Raw genomic sequence first — 21,550 nt, forward strand, 5'->3', positions numbered from 1 at the left:
CTAGGTATTGTGTTGTATAATCCACTATGACTAATACAAAGCGATCTCTACATGCAGATTGATCTAATGGCCTGACAAGATGCATGCTTTTTTTTTGAAGGGGATATTGGTTAATGGTAATGGGAGCAATGGTGCTTTTGGCATGGTTGCCAAATTAACCAGCTGGCATTCATGACAAGCTGCACACCACCTGCAGACATCAGCACGAGTTCCTGGCCAATAGAAGTGGACCATGAAATGATTTAGTGTTTTGTCTTCACTGAAGCGCCCAGCCATAGGATTATGATGAAGCACATGGAATAAAGGTTCAGAACAAACCACTATGTCATCTCTTCCTTAGCTTGAGTGTCCTGCATCACTCATTATATCCTATCCTTAATGATACAAAAATGCAGAAAGAAAAGTGCAATTTTAGGCTGCAGGTTTTGACCATCAATTACTTTTACCTGGTCAAAAGCAGTGGGCGACATGGTGGCGTAGTGGTTAGCACTCTCGCCTCACGGCAAGGTCTTGGGTTCGAGCCCAGTGGCCAATGAGGGCTTTTCTGCATGGATTCTGCATGCTCTCCCCATGTCCGTGTGGATTTCCTCCGGGTGCTCCGGTTTCCCCCACAGTCCAAAGGCATGCAGGTTAGGCTAATTGGTGGCTCTAAATTGATTGTAGGTGTGAATGGTTGTCTGTGTCTATGTGTCAGCCCTATGATGACCTGGCGACTTGTCCAGGGTGTACCCCGCCTCTCACCCATAGTCAGCTGGGATAGGCTCCAGCTAGCCTGCAACCCTGTAGGACAGGATAAGCGGCTACAGATAATGGATGGATGGATGGATGGATGAAAGACACACAGAAGACACATGTTAATAGACAGCCAGTAATTAGACACAGGTGTAACTCATCACATGTTACCTGCTGGTTCAACCTGACTCCTCCCCATTCACAGTTGATGCTCAAACACACCCCTACTGCCACCACAAAAACAAACTGATTATTTTTAGATTAAAAAACATAAAGACAACACATGTGATCTGATTTAGCCAATGAATGCAGCATGCATTGAACTTTTGAAGTTTCACATACTGTTAGCTAGAGTGCAGGTTTTTTTTTTTTTGTAACTTAGCATTCGTGAAGTATTACCAATACCATAATAGATCTTTTTTTTTTTTTTTTTACTTTAGAAATGTCAGTGTGTGGAGACTCAATACGAGCTGTGTGTGGTTGACTTAACTTGACCTTTTTTTTGACAGATGATTGGTCATCCAGTTCTCCCAGCTTATTGGGCTCTGGGATTCCAGCTTTGTCGCTATGGCTATGCTAATGATTCAGAAATCGAAGAACTTTATGCTGATATGATGAGCGCTGGTATTCCTTATGTAAGAAATTTATAATCCCATTTTCAATATAATTCCCATTTAAATTTTTATATCATGATAAATTTCAAATCTAAAATTCATGAACATGTGTTCAGATACACAGTAACACACAGATACACCTGAGATAAGAGTACTGATTGTGGCGTTTGGTTCCTGACAGGATGTGCAGTATGCAGATATTGACTACATGGAGAGGCAGCTGGATTTTGTGCTCGATAAGGATTTCAGCAAACTTCCTCAACTAGTGGAGAAAATGAGAGGGGAGGGCATGCGCTTTGTCTTCATCCTGGTATGGGGGCATTTATTTTCATTTTTCTCACTGAGGTCAGTGTTAACATTGATCAGTCATTTTCAAACACTACCACATAGTACTACTGTACATTAATGTTAACTAGCTTGGTAGAAAACTCATATACTAGGTATGCTTATATAAAAATGTGCCTCGACAAACAATATCTAGCTAATAATACGATTGTTAGCTAAGGTAGGCTCATGTCAAAATCAATTTTTGGGATTGGTTGATCAAATTTAAGCAAAACCTAAATTCAAGCATTACCCTTGTTAATACAATCATTATCTGTCACGTTTCTTTTCGATCATGATAATGTCCTTTGTGAATCGAAACAAAGCCATTATAGCCATCCAGCTTGCATCAAGCTAAATGGAGTGCTTTTAAATTCTTTTTTTAAGATTTTTTTTGGGCTTTTTTCACCTTTATTGGATAGGACAGTGTAGAGACAGTAAATGAGCAGGAGAGAGAGATGGGGAGGGATCGGGAAATGACCTCGGGTCGGAATCAAACCCGGGTCCCTGTATTTATGTTATGGCACCTTATCCACCTGAGCCACGATGCCCCCAAATTCATTTTTAATGAAAATGTCTGCATGACACATGCAGACCTCCCAAGTGACCCACATCTGGTGGGTCAAACCTGCAAAATGATATTCAAACCAGTTGACCTACCAAGACATGAAAAAATCCACATCCAAAAAAGTCCAAAGAGTAATGTCAATGATCTATCAGGATTTATCAAAGCTTAAACTTGCTGATAAGTCAGCCCTGTCAATAACTACAGGCACCTGGCAATTGCCATCACTGACTACTCGCAGTGTTTTTGTTTTGGTTTTTTTATTTGTTTTTTTTCATTGTTTTAATGTGACATTTTGTTTGTTTTTATTCACTGAGAAAAGTGATCTTTTAAGCCAGCAAAAATTGTGTTGCTATGACAAGGGACATTTGTTTACGAGTATCTGTGTCAGTACTGTTAGATTACGTACATCAGAAGTTAGATGTTGCATCATAGAGTAACCTACTTCCTTTGGAGCCATAAAGCTTGACACTGCAGCAAGGTATGTGCAGGAAAATCTTTTTCTCAAACAAAACTTGTATTTTCTATTCACAGTCCACCTCCATTATTTGGTGTAATGTGTGCTGGTGAATTGGGGATTTGTTAAACATTAAAGTGTGCAGCCTTGAGGTACCATATATAGTATTAAACTTAAATTCTGGGGAAAGAAAAAAAACTCGTTTAAGGATTTTTCCCCCCCAAAATGGTCAGATGAGGAGAGGTGGGACAGTTCATCTTACATGTTTTATCTTGTGGTGTACCCATATAAAATTGCTTAAAATTTTTTTGTAAAAAATGTGGACGTGTACTGTCATGATCCAGCCTGGAACTTCCAAATCCTGACCTGCACCTTTGCGCTCCACTCTGCATTTTTTCCCATTCTCCCCGCACTGCACTAGCACACCTGCTATGCATTTGCTGGTAGCCACTCTATATAAACACACCAAGGAGAATTATTCACCGCTAAGTTTTGTCAAGTTCATGTTTGGTTGCCTGATTTGGATTACCTTTTTTGGGTTAATATTTTTGCCTACTGATTTGGGGATTTTTGGCTGGGACTTTGACTTGGGACTCTTTTTTTTTTTCCTGGCACCATTTTTCTCCTGGGATTGTCACCTGTGACTCTGCCTCTGCTCTTTCTTCCTTGGATTTTACAAAGAGATTTTCAGACTGTGCTGCTACACCTGCTTCCTGCCTGTTCTCCTCATGAGCTTACCATCAGGTATGCCTCAGTTCATTTCTAGTAGCTGCACATTGGGTCCAATCTGTTCCCATGACCTTTGGGTCATGACAGAATTTATCCACCACCCCATGGACCCAGCTGACTATGATGCTCTCAAATCTGCATTGGCTAAGCAGGGCTCTGTTCTCGGATCTCATCAGCAAGAGATCATAGCTGTTCACCAGAGCATGTCTTCCATCACCGATACCCTAAAAAGACTCTCCTCATAGATGGAGAGCCTTCAGGCTTCAATTGCAGGCTGACCAGCACCCAGCTCCAACTAGTTAACTGGCCACTCTAGTTACCTCCCCCACCCCACCCATGAGGCTCGACTACCTGCTATACAGCTGTATGATGGTGCACCAGGGACCTGCCGTTAATTCCCCTCATAGTGCTCCTTGGCCGTGGAACTTTAGACATCAGCCTTCCCATCTGAGAGCTCCCATATAGTTATGTCATCACACTCTTAAAAGGAAAGGCATGGGAATGGGGAACAGCTGTTTGGGATGCCAGGGTGCCTTGCTGTTCAAGTTTCAGGGAGTTCACTGAGGAGATGCAGAAAGTTTTTGACCAGTCCCCCAAGGGCAGGGAGGCAGCGAGACAGCTGATGGGGCTGAAGCAAAGTGCCTGTTCAGTTCATGATTGTGCCATTGAATTCTCTTGCCGCAACAGTTGAATGGAATGTGTGTATGATGCCTTCTTTCATGGGCTAAACAATACCATCTTGGATGAGATTGTATCTCACAACCTTCCTGACAGTCTGGATGGCTTGATAGATCTGGTTGGTCAGGTGGATGCACCCCTTCTGCAGTGCAATTGGAGAAGGAATCGGACATGGAGCCGAAGCATCGAACCCAGGATCGTCACCTCTCCATCAGAGGGTGCCACCCCCGGTGAGTTGGAGCCCATGCAATTAGGCAGGACCCAGGTAATCCCAGAGGAAAGAAGACGCTGTTGAGAAACTACTAGTGCATCTCAAAAAATTAGAATATTGTGAAAAAGTTCAATATTTTCCATCAGTTATTTAAGAAAGTGAAAATGTTATATATTATAGACTCATTACACATAAACTAAAATGTTTCAAGCATTTTTCTATTTTAATTTTAATCAGTATGGCATACAGTACAAAAACATAAAAAAACATCTCAAAATATTAGAATATTTCATTTCGAGTTTGAGTAAAACAGTATGAACACAGTGTATCTCTCGGTCTAGTTCAGTACACACAACCACAATCATGGGGAAGACTGCTGACTTGACTGTTGTCCAGAAGATGATCACTGATGCCCTCCACAAGGAGGGTAAGCCACAAAAGGTCATTGCTGAAAAGGGTGGCTGGAAAAGGTGCACAAGCACCAGGGATGGCCGCAGTCTTGAGAGGATTGTCAAGAAAAGTTGATTTAAGAACTTGGGAGAGCTTCACAAGGAGTGGACTGAGGCTGGTGTCAGTGTATCAAGACCCATCACGAACAGACATCTTCAAGAAAGGGGATACAACTTTCGCATTCCTAATATCACGCTACTCCTGAGCCAGAGACAATGTCAGAAGTGTCTTATCTGGGCTAAGGAGAGAAAGAAATGGACAGTTGCTCAGTGGTCCAAAGTCCTCTTTTCAGATGAAAGTACATTTTGCATTTAATTTGGAAATCATGGTTCTAGAGTCTGGAGGAAGAGTGGAGAGGCCCAGAATCCAAGGTGTTTGAAACCCAGTGTGAAGTTTCCACAGTCTGTGATGATTTGGGGTGCCATGTCATCTGCTGGTGTTGGTCCACTGTATTTTATCAAGTCCAAAGTCAACACAGCCATCTACCAGGAGATTTTAGAGCACTTCATGCTTCCATCTGCTGATGAGCTTTTTGGAGATGCTGATTTCCTTTTCCAGAAGGACTTAGCACCTACTCACAGTGCCAAAACTACTACCAAATGGTTTGCTGACCATGATATTACTGTGTTTGATTGGCCAGCCAACTTGCCTGACCTGAACCCCATAGAGAATCTATGGTGTATTGTCAAGAGGAAGATGAGAAATACCCGACCCAAAAATACAGATACGCTGAAGGCCACTATCAAAGCAACCTGGGCTTCAATAACACCTCAGCAGTGCCACAGACTGATCACCTCCATGCCACACCGCATTGATACAGTAATTCATGGTATAGGAGCCCCAACCAAGTATTGAGTGTATAAATGAATATACTTTTCAGAAGTTGGACATTTCTGTATTGTAAATCCTTTTTTTGATTGATCTTAGGGAATATTCTAATAATTTGAGATACTGGATTTCTGATTTTCATGAGCTATAAGCCATAATCTCATCTCATCTCATTATCTCTAGCCGCTTTATCCTTCTACAGGGTCGCAGGCAAGCTGGAGCCTATCTCAGCTGACTACGGGCGAAAGGCGGGGTACACCCTGGACAAGTCGCCAGGTCATCACAGGGCTGACACATAGAAACAGACAACCATTCACACTCACATTCACACCTACGGTCAATTTAGAGTCACCAGTTAACCTAACCTGCATGTCTTTGGACTGTGGGAGAAACCGGAGCACCCGGAGGAAACCCACGTGGACACGGGGAGAACATGCAAACTCCGCACAGAAAGGCCCTCGCCGGCCCCGGGGCTCGAACCCAGGACCTTCTTGCTGTGAGGCGACAGCGCTAACCACTACACCACCGTGCCGCCCCTAAGCCATAATCATCAAAATTAAAACAAAAAAGGCTTTAAATATTTCACTTTACATGTAATGAAAGAATATGTGAAAGTTTACCTTTTTGAATTAAATTATGAAAAAAAAGGAACTTTTTCATGGTATTCTAATTTTTTGAGATGCACTAGTAATTCCTGTTTTTACTGTGGACAGTCTGGACATTTAATCTCCCACTGCCCAGTAAAAAGATCTGCCCATCAGTAGATGCAGGGATATGGCCTGACATGGGAAGGCCGATACGAGATTCACAGATCCAGGGTCAGTGTAGTCAAGTCAAGTCAAGGGAAATGGCCTGCTGGTTCTGAAGGATTGAGTTGCCACCTATATTTTGCTACTGGTTGTTCCTCATGGATCCTTGTTTTCTTTTGCTCAAAATGAGGGACCCCCTCAGCAATAGTCCATCTCCAAGTGGTATGATTGGCAATGAGGATTTTGAGATCTCCAAGAGGGATGTAACAAGACTTCATGGATTTTTTGAGGAAGTCCTTCCACTGTTTCTTTGGTGCACTGCAGGGATGTGTTCTTTCAGCTAGCTGCCCATAGAAGATCATACAGGGAAGTTAAGTGGTGTCCATCTGAACCATATGCCCAGTCCAACAAAGAACTCAACAGAGAAGGATGGATTCAACACTGGTGGAACCAGCGCTGCTTAGGATCTGCATGTGGGGGATCCTGTCCTCCCAGGTCACTCCAAGGATGCATTGAAGACAATGGAAATAGAAGGCTTCCAAGGTCTTGACTTGTCTTCTGTCTAGCATCCACACTTTGCATCCATACAGAAGAGTGGAGATGCATACTTCGTGGTAAATGGTGACTTTTCTGCTGTTCTGAAGATAGTGGTTTATAAATATGCACTTGTGGAGATGGCTGAATGCAGAAGATGCTTGCTTGATCTGATAGGTAATCTCCTCATTGAGTTAAGCGTGATCAGAGATGATGCTTCCCAGGTATGTGAAGGAGTCTGTGTTCTTCAGTACAGCACTGCTTTGCACAGTGATGGCCACTGGAGGCTCATTGTGATAAAATGAAGTTTGCAGGGTCAGCGTTTTTGGCATGTTGACATCAAGCCCTATCCATTCATTGGCCAAGTTTAAGGATGCAATGATCCTTTGAAGTCCAGCTGGAAGGAGGGAAGTGCCCACACTATCGTCAGCATACTGGAGTTCGAAGATGTTGATTGATGAAGTCTTGGAATGGGCAAAACGATGGAGATTGAAGATATTGCCTTCCCGATGATCACGAATATGTACTGTCATTCACATCAAGTGCATGTCTGGAGAGGAGTGTGACAGCAACCAGATAGATGCTGAAGAGCAGTGGTGTCAGAACACAGCCTTGTTTAACATTAACTGTGACTTAGAATGCTGGAGAAGTGCCGGGTTTAGGATTTCAAATACTTGGATTACCTTGTTTATGCCTGTTTGCAAATCACATGACCTATGCCTCTTTATTGACTACATTTCTTCCTGCTGTTTTGGATTTGTTTGCTTGTGTGAAGTTTCATTAAAACCCATTGCAACTGCACTTGCATCCTCTTGTTCTGAGCTTGGTTTTCATGACTGACCCTTTTGTGTATGGCCCATATTTTTATATTAGTAAATGTCTAATAGTTTGTTCCTGTCCTTAAAGTTTACTTATGCAATGTTTTTGTTTAGGATCCTGCAATTTCAGGCAATGAGACTGATTATCCTGCCTTCGACAATGGTGTTGCTAAAGACGTGTTTATTAAATGGCCAGCTGAGTTGGGTGAAGGCATCGTCTGGGGAAAAGTAGAGCATCCACAGACAAAATCTGAATATATTCAAAATATTTACAATCACCTGAAGCTTTCATGTGGCAGAAGTTTGTTTTAACTATTTCCAACTAACTTTCTTTTACAGGTATGGCCTGACTATCCAAATGTCACTGTTAATGACTCTCTGGACTGGGAGACACAAGTAGAGGTACACTTGTCCATTTATAATCAACAACCTGATATGCTATATTTTATCTCCCATTATCTAGTACTTTTTCCTCATAAATCCTTATAATATTGTAATCATCTGTACAATGTGCTGTAATTGTGAAATTGATAGCGTGATCAGTGATGATTTGGGATCTGTCACTCAGTCATGGATCCAATCAGAGTACAAAGGCGTAATGGGAACTCATCATAGCTGACCCATTGCAGACACAATCAACTGTCTGTGTGTGTCTGTGTTTGATTTATTCATCTCACTCAGCTCTACAGAGCCTATGCAGCATTCCCAGACTTTTTCCGGAACAGTACAGCATTGTGGTGGCAGAACGAAATCAGTGACTTCTATACAAAAATTAAATTTGATGGCCTGTGGATCGTAAGTTTATATCTATCTATCTATCTATCTATCTATCTATCTATCTATCTATCTATCTATCTATCTATCTATCTATCTATCTATCTATCTATCTATCTATCTATCTATACTGTATATGTATGTGTGTGTGTGTGTATATATATATATATATATATATATATATATATATATATATATATATATATATAGCGTAGTTGTGGTGTACCATTAATGTTATAGTTTGATACAGTATATGCTAGAAAAAAAGTGTAACCTGATTTTTAAAGAGATGAAGAGAAAGTAGTATTTCTGCATTATTTTAATAACTTCGAACAAAATTAACTTGACACCATTACCTAGGCTAGTAACACTCATCCCTCAATCATGACTTTTATTAATACCATAATTTGAGTCTGAAATTATCATGAGCACATGTAACTAGCACATAAGGGCTAACTACTGAGTAAATCCTTTATGGCTAGACTACTGTACCAACTCTGTAATCAGGTCAGTTGAGGCAAAACCCTCCTGGAGACTGTCCAATTCTGAAAAGAAAAATTATAAAGCATGTGACTCTTAGAAAGAACTGACACTGGAGACTCCTTCCATAAATGTTTTATAAATATCTCTTCACAAAAAAAAAAAACCTTCACCACATCAACAGTTATGCATGCTTTTTTGAGAATATGTTTATTACTTTTAGATTATGTTGCATGTCCACTGTGCAAGTCACTGTGAGTGAGCTGTTACGATTGAAACAATAACCTATGAGAATGAGTAATATAAACATGTTGTTCATATAATGACTGGAAATATTGTTAGAGCCATGCTGTTATATAAAATAAATAGCAGCTCCATATCAGTCAGGATATTACTATTGCTGCAGTGATTTTTGACTTTCTGTTATTATGTGTGAAGGACATGAATGAGCCAGCTAGTTTTGTCGATGGCACTGTTGGAGGAATGTGTCTAGGCCCGGCAATCTATGATGATCCACCATACATGCCACGTAAGATAAGATTTCTCTTTTTTTTTTTTTAGGGTATAAATTCTAAGGTCACTAGCTTCTTCTCCTTCATGCTGAAAACACACACACACACACACACACACACACACACACACACACACACACACACACACACACATTATGTATATATTTCCTATTCTTAGGTTTGTGCATGTGAACTACCCTTAGATTCAAAGTCAGATTTTTATTTATTTATTTTTGATTTTTTTTTTTTAATTGAGTCACTATTTGTTCACAGATATTTCAGGTATTCCTGGGGTGCCTATGAAAAAGAAATGAGTGATTTTGTGAATGAAATGTTTGTTTAATTGGTTTAATGAAAATTGTTCTGTAATGTTTATTTGAAAATATCACTTCAAGGATCCCAATAACTCTGTAGTTGACTAAACTTCAAATATTTTACTTATCTAGCTTCTGTGAATTGAATAAATTTAATGAAGCATTCAGAATAAATAAATAAATAAATAAATAAATAAATAAATAATGGCAACAAAACAAACATACAACAAAAAAGGTAACACTTCATTGGTGTAATGTAGAAAATCAACATAGCATATAAAGTTTGCAATGAACCAGCCTGAGTGCCAAATTATATTTATCTTTCTTTCATCATGATAGTTTACATAACACACAAAATGTATCCACAGAATGTTCCTGAAGTAAAGTTAAGCATTTGATAGGACTAAGGATGAGTTGATAGTCAACAACCCCATTTCTAAAAAAAAGTTGGGATGCTGAGTAAACTGTAAATAAAAACAATGTGATAATTTGCAAATCATGAAACCCTATATTTCATTGAAAATAGAACAAAGAAAACGTATCAGATGTTGAAACTGAGAAATTTTATTGTTTTTTTTTAAATATACTGGTATGCTCATTTTGAATTTGATGTCAGCAACACATTTCAGAAAAGTTGGGACAGGGGCATGTTTACCACAGTGTTACAGTACATCACCTCTACTTTTAACAACACTCTGTCAATGTTTGGGATCTGAGGAGACCAATTGCTGTAGTTTTGAAAGAGAAATGTTGTCCCATTCTTACAGTGGTGCTTGAAAGTTTGTGAACCCCTTAGAATTTTCTATATTTCTGCATAAATATGACCTAAAACATAATCAGATTTTCATACAAGTCCTAAAAGTAGATAAAAAGAGCCCAGTTAAACAAATGAGACAAAAGTATTATACTTGGTCATTTATTTATTGAGGAAAATGATCCAATATTACAAATCCATAAGTGGCAAAAGTATGTGAACCTCTAGGATTAGCAGTTAATTTGAAAGTGAAATTATAGTCAGGTGTTTTTAATCAATGGGATGACAGTCAGGTGTGAGTGGGCACCCTGTTTTATTTAAAGAACAGGGCTCTCTCAAAGTCTGATCTTCACAACACATTTGTGGAAGTGTATCATGGCATGAACAAAAGATTTCTGAGGACCTCAAAAAAAGTGTTTATGCTCATCAGGCTGGAAAAGGTTACAAAACCATCTCTAAAAAGTTTAGACTCCACCAATCCACAGTCAGATAGATTGTGTACAAAGTAAGGGAATTCAAGACAATGAGCTTGCCTGCGACCCTGTAGAAGGATAAAGCGGCTAGAGATAATGAGATGAGATGAGGAGCACTTGCATGTGACGTCACAGCCGATCCAGATTGTGACAGACGCCATCTTGTCAGTCAAACACCATATTTCCGCCTTCTACTTCTACTTCTGGTTCTACTTCTGCTTTTACTTCTGCCTTTTCTTCTGGAAAACCCTACTATATACAATTCTACTACAACGGCTGTGGCTACAAGCTCTCCCTACCTGTGCACGTTTTATGTTTTTTGTGTATTTTTGCGTGTTGTTCGTCTGTACTGGACTTCAATATCCACTACAACTGTATGGACTTACTGGACATGGGTTTCCAGCAGAAAATGATGGTTTGTAGCGATTTCCATCACATGCACAACATTCTGGACGAGATAGCGAGACCAGCGGGGTCTCCGTGGATTGTTATCGGAAGCAAAGCGAAGGAGGCGGCGTCGGGAGAGGAAGCAAAAGCAAGGCTGCAGGCAGAGCTGGCCTGTTGACTAAGCTCAGAAAACAGCCACTCAAACCTCCACTGCTAAACCTCTCTCTCTCCAATGCCAGATCCATGGTAAACAACACGGACGATTTGGAATTACAGCTGGAATTACCTTATTCTATTCTATAATCGGCTGGTCAGTGCTATACTCAATACTTAAGTGACTTACCCATCCAATGAGGATTCTTGTTTACAAGATGCCACATCTGAGTCGCTGACAAATCCTGAATTTCTGTAAAGATAACTGTCCAGAGATTTATAAGCACGCAGTGCTTCACCACTGAACAGCAAGGGAAAGTTAATGAGGTAATTATACATGTCTGGGTATTCCGCTGGCAGTTCAAAATCCGGTCATGAAAACTCCGTCCGGTAAGCCATAAGGGTCACTAATCTGTAGATCGTTTATTTTAGACATATATCTAGTTATCTGTTCATTAGAAAAATGAGCCGTGTAGTTCGTCGGTTGAAATTGATCCATTCTGTACATGAGTGCAGCAGTATTCAGCGGTGTTTTTTACCGACAAGATGGCAGCTGTGTACTTTCCAGTCACGTGACTGCAAAATCTCTATTGTTGCCCTCCCCAGGAGTGGTCGACCAACAGAGATCACTCCAAGAGCAAGGGGTGTAATAGTCGGCAAGGTCACAAAGGACCCCAGGGTAACGTCTAAGCAACTGAAGGCCTCTCTCACATTGGCTAATGTTAATGTTATGAGTCCACCATCAGGAGAACACTGAACAACAATGGTGTGCATGGCAGGGTTGCAAGGAGAAAGCCACTGCTCTCCAAAAAGAACATTGCTGCTCATCTGCAGTTTGCTAAAGATCACATGGAAAAGCCAGAAGGCTATTGGAAAAATGTTTTTTGGATGGATGAGACCAAAATAGAACTTTTTGGTTTAAATGAGAAGTGTTATGTTTGGAGAAAGGAAAACACTGCATTCCAGCATAAGAACCTTATCCCTTCTGTGAAATATGGTGGTGGTAGTATCATGGTTTGGGCCTGTTTTGCTGCATCTGGGCCAGGATGACTTGCCATCATTGATGGAACAATGAATTCTGAATTACACCTGTGAATTCTAAGGGAAAATGTCAGGACATCTGTCCATGAACTGAATATCAAGAGAAGGTTGTTCATGCAGCAAGACAACAACCATAAGCACACAAGTCATTCTACCAAAGAATGGTTAAAGAAGAATAAAGTTAATGTTTTGGAATGGCCAAGTCAAAGTCCTGACCTTAATCCAATCGAAATGTTGTGGAAGGACCTGAAGCAAGCAGTTCATGTTAGGAAACCTACCAACATCCCAGAGTTGAAGCTGTTCTGTACAGAGGAATGGGCTAAAATTCCTCCAAGCCAGTGTGCAGGACTGATCAACAGTTACCGGAAATGTTTAATTGCAGTTATTGCTGCACAAGGGGGTCACACCAGATACTGAAAGCAAAGGTTCACATACTTTTGCCACTCACAGATATGTAATATTGGATAATTTCCTCAATAAATAAATGACCAAGTATAATATTTTTGTCTCATTTGTTTAACTGGGTTTTCTTTATCTACTTTTAGGACTTGTGTGAAAATCTGATGATGCTTTAGGTCATATTTATGCAGAAATATAGAAAATTCTAAAGGGTTCATAAACTTTCAAGCACCATTGTACCTGATATGCAATTTCATTAGCTCAACAGTTCAGCGTCTCCTTTATCATGTTTTGTGCTTCATAATGCGCCAAATGTTGTAAATGGGAGACGGGTCTGGACTGCAGGCAGGCCAGTTTAGCACCTGGACTCTTTTACTACAGAGCCATGCAGTTTTAATATGAGCAGAAAGTTGTTTGGCATTGTCTTGCCTTCCCTGAAAAATATTTTGTCTGGATAGCAGCATATTGTTCTGAAATGTATATATATATCATTCAGCATTAATGATGCCTTCCCAGATGTACAAGCTACCTATGTCATGTGCACTAATGCACCCTCTTGCCATCACAGATGCTGGCTTTTGAACTGTGCATTGGAAACAAGCCGGATGGTCCCTCTTCTCTTTAGCCTGGAAAATGTGGCGTCTATGATTTCTAAAACTAATTTCTACTTTTGATTCATCAGACCTCAGGACATTTTTCCACTTTACCTCAGTCCATTGTAAAAGAACTCGGGCCCAGAGAAGGTGGTGGTGTTTCTGGATATTTTTTATATATGGTTTTATCTTGCATTTGTGGATGCAGTAATTAACTGTTTTCATAGACGATGGTTTTCTGAAGTGTTACTGAGTCCATACAGTGATTTCCACTACAGACACGTGTCTACTTTTAATGCAGTGTTGCCTGAGGGCCTGAAGATCTCAGATATCCAGTGGCAGTTTTCAGCCTTGTCATACAGAGATTTCTTCAGATTCTCTGAATCTTTTAATGATATTATGTACCATAGATGATGTGATCCCTAAATTCTTTCCAATTTTACACTGAGGAGCATTTTTTTTCTTCAGTTGTTGCACTGTTTGCCCATGCAGTCTTTCACAGAGTGGTGAACCCCTCCCCATCTTTACTTCTGAGACATTCAGCCTCTCTGGGATGCTCTTTTTTATACCCAGTCATGTTACTGACCTGTTGCCAGTTAACCAAATTAGGTTTTTCTTTAAGCATTACACAACTTTTTCAGTCTTTTGTTGCCCCATCCCAACTTTTCTGAAATGTGTTGCTGACATCAAATTCAAAATGAACATATAATTTTCAAAAAACAATAACATTTCTCAGTTTCAACATTTGATATGTTGTCTTTGTACTATTTTCAATGAAATATAGGGTTTCCATGATTTGCAAATCTTCACATTCAGTTTTTATTTACAGTTTACACATCGTCCCAACTTTTTTGGAATTGGGGTCATATAAATGATCTACTAAATATCAAGAGTTAGAAAGAGGATCGTGCAAATAAACTCAAACAAAAAGCATATTTATAGAATATCTAAGAAACATTGCCAACCATGAACTCTTGACATGTTTTAAGTCAGGAATAACACTCAGTGGGGTATGTTGTTATGGAAAATAATCCCTGCGGGAATAGTGTAAATATATTCATATTATAGCATGTCCCAAAGTGATGTACCACCTCTTATACACATTGATTTTTTTCCCTAATTTATTAATGAATGAGACATTGTACTTTGTAACTGTATATAGTTACATTTAATGTTATGGAAATTGTATTTATTTATTTATTTATTTATTTACTTATTTATTTATTTATTTAAATTTTTAATTTTCTATTAAAAAAAATCCCTTTTCATTTTAATGCCTCTGTTCCTAAAGATTGTACTGTGGCAGAAAACTTCCTGTTATAAAGCAGTGATACTGGAGTCTCTTTCCATAAATATTAAGTAAACATTTCTTTATAGAAAGCTTCACCAGGTTAATCATAATATGCATTGCACTGTTAAGCAAGTTTTCTTTTTTTAATTGTTGTTGTTGTTGTTCCTCTTTATCATATCAGGTTATACAGATTTTCTGATTCAAGAATTCAATCACAATGTGGTATAAAATTAACTGAGAGGTGTGTTGATAAGTCACCTGATGTGTATTTAATGGTCTGGAGGGAGAAAAAATTGATGAGTCAAATTTTTTTTGACTCTATATTGGATGATCCAAATCAAGAGTGGGTTGTTACCAAACCAGTCCGGGCTTTTGTCATGCCATATGGATCCTAACAAAGGTGTTTGATTTATTTGCAGCACTGGAGTCTAAAGAACGAGGACTGACCCACAAAACCCTCTGTATGAACAGTCAGCAGTTTCTTCCTGATAACACTCCGGTTAAGCACTACGATGTGCACAGTCTGTATGGATGGTCTCACACCAAACCTACTTATGAGTAAGTGAACTAGATTTATGAAAGTTAGAGTTGCTACTCTTGCCTTTTAAACAATAAAAACTTGTTGTTTTTGGACTGATATTAAAGAAAAATGATGAAATGCTTTGTGAAAAGTATTTGAGCTTGGGTTACTGTCTATGAGGAATTTTGCATGTTCACGGTGTGTCTTCTGATAAGTGGATTGGCTATGCTAAATTACCCCATGTGTGAATAGAATAGAATAGAAGCTTTATTGTCCCCTTAGGGGAAAATTGTTCTCCATGAGTGAGCATATTTTTTCTTGGCTTGTCTTGTCTTAACCATAAAAACACAAACACTTTGCACACAACACTTAACACATAAAACCAATGTTATCACAGGGATTTAGTGCACTTGATCTGTGACAAAAACAGCTGATCAAATTTTCCAGGAATCCCCATACAGTTTAAAAAAAAAATTACCTTTTCAGGTGTTTATTTAAAAAAGTAATTTCTTGAGGTATGTATGATTGCCTAGTTCTATTTTTTGAAAGGGCAGGGTAGCGGTACTGGCTGTGTGAAGGCAACAATTCAAAGGCAATAAATAGTGGATGCCTGGGGTCTGCTGAAATTTTTTCAGCCTTGTTGAGGGGCCTAGATCTGTAGATGTGTTCTAAACTGTTAAGGTTAATGGCTAGCAGTTTACTTGCAGTGGTCACTATTCTCCTCACTGTATGTTTTTGGGCTACTGTTGCATTTCCAAACCAGCAAATTAAGCAGAATGTTAAAAACACTCTCAATAAAAGCAATATAGAACATCTTGAGCATTTTACGTTCAACATCGAATACAATCAACTTCTTAAGAAAATAAAGCCTTTGTTGCCCTTTTTTCTGAATGTGTTCTGTCCACTGATCCCACTTCAGTTTGTTATCCAAAACTACCCCCAGGTACTTATATTCAGTAACAGACTGTCAGGTTGTCCTCTGATGGTTGTCTGATGGGGTGTACTGACTCTCCTAAAGTCAATTGTCATCTCTTTTGTCTTTGACATATTTAACAAGAGATGAGACTTATCACACCAATTTATAAATGTGTCTAGAACAGAGCCATGACCCACCTCATCATCCTGAAGGAGGCTGACCAATGCTGTGTCGTCGGCAAACTTAATTAAATGCCTACCAGGGTGGGAACTGGTACAGTTGTTAGTATAAAGAATAAACAACAAAGGGGATAAGACAGCCTTGGGGGGAGCCAACACTGGAGATGATTTTATCAGAGAAAATAACCTTACATGTTGGACTCTCTGTCTTAGAAAGTCACGCAACCATAGAATCAGACCTCCATCCAGTGAAAAGTCCCCTGCCAATCTTTGGGCCAGGATAGAGGGTTGAATTGTGTTAAATGCCGACGAAAAATCGAAAAATAAAATTTTAACGTGAGTTTTGGATGCCTCAAGATGTGAATAAACAAGATGTATCAGGGTTACAATGGCATCATCGGCCCCCCTGCTGGGCTGATATGCGACTTGCAGGGGTCTAGTAAGTGTTTTTATTGTGATGTGTTTTTTAACTATCCTTTCAAAACATTTCATTACCAATAATGTTAATGCTATGGGACGGCAATTGTTATGTTCAGTCGGGGAGGGAATCTTAGGAATAGGAATGATAGTTGATGTTTTCCACAGGAGCGGCACACTATGCTGATCCAGAGAGGCCTGAAAAATATAAATGAAAATGGGACAGTTGTTCTGCACAGTACTTCAGCACCTTACCACTGATGTTATCTGGGCCAGGGCTCTTACATATGTTAGTTGTTCTGAACAGTGAATGGCCCTCTGTCTGCTTAACAGTAATATTATGAGGTGCTGGCAGCTCTAACTGGTCTTGTTCAATAATATTTTTGCCACCTCCTTCAAAACAGGAAAAAAAACAAATTAAGTTGATTTTCCTGCTCCTGCTCCTCACCAACCCTAAAACCTATATGGCATTTCCCTCTGCCTTTGTAGGGAATGCTAGTCATGGCTTTGATACCCTGCCATGCCTGCCTAGGGTTTCCTAGGGCCAGATTTTGTTTTTGTTTATAGGCACTCTTATCTATCTTTATCTGCCTTTTAATTTCTCTTTGTATGTCTGTCTTAACTACGTCTTTTTTTTTTGGATGTAGGCCCATTTCTTTTTGTTTAACAGGTATTTTGATTTCTTTGATACCCAGGGTTTGTTATTGGGATACATCTTAAAAGTTCTAGTGGGCACCACTAAGTCCTCACAAAAGGTTATATAGTCTGAAATTACTTCAACATGTTCATTCAGATCTGAGCATTTAAAAACCTCCCACGAGATGCAGTCAAAACACCCCTGAAGAGACTTAATCACATCCTCATTCCAGATCTTGACAGTCCTAATCTGGGGTTTTTCTCTCTTCAAAAGCTGCTGATAGGCTGGCCGGAGATGTACCACATTGTGGTCAGACGCCCCCAGAGGAGGTAGGGAAGAAGCAGAATAGGCACCTTTTACATTGCCATAACACAGGTCGAGTGTTTTGTTTTTCCTTGTGTGGCAGTTTACGTATTGGTGATAGGTGCGCAGAGAGTTCTTCAGTGAACAGTTATTAAAATCTCCCAGAAAGAATTTTGGGGCATCAGGAGAAATAGATTCGAGTTTTTGAGACAGGTGTAATATAATCTCTGATACTTTGGCTGCGTTGGCCTGAGGGTGAATATACACCACTGTAAAAAAAGAGTTGAGGGAATTCGCGAGGGAGGTAAAAAGGACGAAGTGACAGACAGAGAAACTCGATGTTGGGGGTACAATGACTCTCTCTCGCTGTCACTGATCCACTCCCGCACCAGCTGTTTCGAACAAGGAGACTGACCCCGCCCCCTCGGTACTTTCCAGTAGTGTTTGGATCATGGTCCATTCTGAAGGCAGTGAAACGACCCGGCTCCACCTCAGTAGATGGTGTATTGCTGTCCAGCCACGTCTCCGTGATTGCCAGCATGCAGACATCTCGGTATTTGTGCAGGTACCTGAAGTTTGCAGCGATTTCATACGTCTTGTTCCTCAAAGACTGGGCATTGATTAACAAACAGGTTGGTAGGGGGAGTCGAGTTTTCATTCTTTTCAGTCTTTGTCTAATCCCCCCTCTCTTCCCTCATTTACGTTTTGGCCCATGGTTGTGAGGGCAAGCTCGTCGATAATTCGGTGCAAGGTTAAAAATCAATGGTTTGGGATTGCACTGTAATAAAAATTCTCTTGTGTATTGGAAGTGTTGGATGACGCTGCCAACTGCGTTTCTGTGATTTAATCCACAGGTAAAGAGTACACACAAGGCCAACAAAACGAGCCCAATAATCCAAACGGATGATGCCATTACTGTGATAAGATTGGTAACGTCACTAAGCACTTAAAAACATGAATCACAATTCAAAACATGAATCACGATTCAACAACAGTAAAGTCGCAAAAACATGCCAGACAAAAAAAACAAAACAAAAACGCTGACAGACATGCCACCATGCCAAAACTCACTGCAGTTGCCACAGAGCAGCGCCCCCTCACACGTGTGTGTGGTTCCCATTCATTGTATTCCCACCTCACACCCAGTGTTCCTGGACTATGCCTCAGAGCCACTAGTCTAGCAACTAACAGATTCTTGAAAAATAATAATAATAATAATTATTATTATTATTATTATTCATAATAATAATAATAAAGAAGAAGAAACCTTTATTTTTGTTACATGTACACTAGAGCAGAGCAAAATTCCTTTTCTGCATTTACCCATCTGAAGCAGTGAACACCACAAGTGATCAGTGAGCACACACACACAGAGCAGTGAGCAGCTATGCTACAGCACATGGGGAGCAGTTGGGTGTTAGGTGCCTTGGCAAGGACACTTCAGGCATGGACAAAAAGGGCAGGAAAAGTGCTGTTGGTTCACTCACACATTTTTCCTGCCAGTCCAGGGAATCTGACCAGCAACCCTTTGGATCCAAGGCTGCATCTCTAACCTTTAGGTCATGGCTGCTCTTAATTCATGGGAAATGAGTCAGGATACCGGTACCAGGGAAAACAAGTGAGCTGCTGTGTGTTTTCCTGACAGTCCTGTAAGTTATAATTGACATCATATGTCGGGCAGCACGGTGGTGTAGTGGTTAGCACTGTCACCTCACAGCAAGAAGGTCCTGGGTTCGAGCCCAGCAGCTAATGAGGGCCTTACTGTGTGGAGTTTGCATGTTCTCCCCATGTCTGCGTGGGTTTCCTCCGGGTGCTCTGGTTTCCCCCCACACTCCAAAGACATGCAGGTTAGGTTAATTGGTGGCTCTAAATTGACCATAGGTGTGAGTGTGAATGGTTGTTTGTCTCTATGTGTCAGCCCTGCGATAACCTGGTGACTTGTCCAGGGTGTACCCCCCTCTCACCCATAGTCAGCTGGGATAAGCTCCAGCTTGCCTGCGACCCTACACAGGATAAGCTGCTACAAATAATGGATGGCTGGACAGCATACGTCAGTTAAGATAGGTAAAACATTATCATGCCCCAACTTTAGACACTAAAAACATCTGAATGCTCAGTTGCCAGTCAGGAGAAAGCAAGAAAGATTAAGCATTTCAAGATGTAAACATACAAGGGTCAGATAGGGAAAGAATATAAAGAATAATATAGTATAAAAGGGAAGAAATATTCAGGAATTTTTTAGCTTTTTTTCCCCTTTCCTAGCCATTTATTTGTTCTTAGATTTGGTGGATATCTAGTGAATGATAGCAGATTTGTCCTTATTGTGGAAGTTGTTTAACTTGAGAATTCATAATAGTTGAGATATTTTGCTCTTCTGTAAATAAGTCTGACAGTCATGTGTACACAATTCCTTTTGTTTGTTTCATTTTTTTTTAACATAATGCTCAATGCGGGTGGCACGGTGGTGTAGTGGTTAGCGCTGTCGCCTCACAGCAAGAAGGTCCGGGTTTGAGCCCCGTGGCCGGTGAGGGCCTTTCTGTGTGGAGTTGGCATGTTCTCCCTGTGTCTGCGTGGGTTTCCTCCGGGTGCTCCGGTTTCCCCCACAGTCCAAAGACATGCAGGTTAGGTTAACTGGTGACTCTAAATTGACCGTTGGTGTGAATGAGAGTGTGAATGGTTGTCTGTGTCTATGTGTCAGCCCTGTGATGACCTGGCAACTTGTCCAGGGTGTACCCCGCCTTTCGCCCGTAGTCAGCTGGGATAGGCTCCAGCTTGCCTGCGACCCTGTAGAAGGATAAAGTGGCTACAGATAATGAGATGAGATGAGATAATGCTCAATGCAATATCAAAGAAATGAGTATTTATATTCTCAGAGTCATGAACACTTGGTCTGTGTCCCAATCTGCATACTACTGTACTACATTGTTTGTCAAGACAGTGTTGTCATTACGATTTATGATGTCTTTACACCAAACAACTTTTCAAGTGAGTCCACTGTTGCAGACAAATTTCCAGTGTCAGAGTAAAATCATGAGAATTTTGTTAGAGTTGGGGCATGCTCTCATCTCAATCATTTGGTGCAATCATCTGGTCTGGTCAGGATAGCTGTCAGTCTTTTTCTCATCTTAACGTTCCAATAAAATCAACCAATCCCTGCTGACATTTTGATACTTAGTATTGTCTCTAGTCTTGACTCATGAAAATGGTGACAGCAAGATCTCCATTCTGTGCAAAATCTTAGATCATGGCTTGAAAAGCCATTTGGTGTAAGGCCTGCATAAGTGTGTTACTAATGGCACATTGTCTTTAGATGTAAGACAGAGTCAGACTTTAGTCTTTTAAAAGTATTTTCAGAATATTTTCAAAGTCTAGTGTATGGTTAGCATTAGAATACTGCTTAGAGTTCATTATGTGGTTTGAGACATACCCCTGTCTACAACCCCGATTCCAAAAAAGTTGGGACAAAGCACAAATTGTAAATAAAAATGGAATGCAATAATTTACAAATCTCAAAAACTGATATTGTATTCACAATATAACATAGACAACATATCAAATGTTGAAAGTGAGACATTTTGAAATTTCATGCCAAATATTGGCTCATTTGAAATTTCATGACAGCAACACATCTCAAAAAAGTTAGGACAGGGACAATAAGAGGCTGGAAAAGTTAAAAATACAAAAAAGGAACAGCTGGAGGACCAAATTGCAACTTATT

The 21,550-nt window shown here is 40.1% G+C and overlaps 1 protein-coding gene across 5 annotated transcripts in view; it reads left to right on the forward strand.

Annotated features, from left to right (window-relative positions):
• Positions 1-21,550, forward strand: part of si (sucrase-isomaltase) — a 484,577-nt gene that overhangs the window by 405,842 nt on the left and 57,185 nt on the right. For 4 of the 5 annotated variants that reach the window (XR_009654900.1, XM_060924052.1, XM_060924053.1 and 1 more), the window contains 7 exons: positions 1,242-1,367; positions 1,528-1,656; positions 7,804-7,917; positions 8,029-8,091; positions 8,371-8,484; positions 9,382-9,472; positions 15,280-15,418. Coding sequence is in view for 3 of the 5 variants with exons in the window: in XM_060924052.1 (XP_060780035.1) it covers positions 1,242-1,367; positions 1,528-1,656; positions 7,804-7,917; positions 8,029-8,091; positions 8,371-8,484; positions 9,382-9,472; positions 15,280-15,418 (776 nt within the window). In the remaining 2 variants the exon portion in view is untranslated. Of the gene's footprint in view, positions 1-1,241; positions 1,368-1,527; positions 1,657-7,803; positions 7,918-8,028; positions 8,092-8,370; positions 8,485-9,381; positions 9,473-15,279; positions 15,419-18,686; positions 18,762-21,550 lie in introns of all 5 variants that reach the window. The other variant, XR_009654901.1, reaches the window with a different exon arrangement.

Source organism: Neoarius graeffei, chromosome 6, assembly GCF_027579695.1.
Source record: "Neoarius graeffei isolate fNeoGra1 chromosome 6, fNeoGra1.pri, whole genome shotgun sequence".
Taxonomy (NCBI): domain Eukaryota; kingdom Metazoa; phylum Chordata; class Actinopteri; order Siluriformes; family Ariidae; genus Neoarius; species Neoarius graeffei.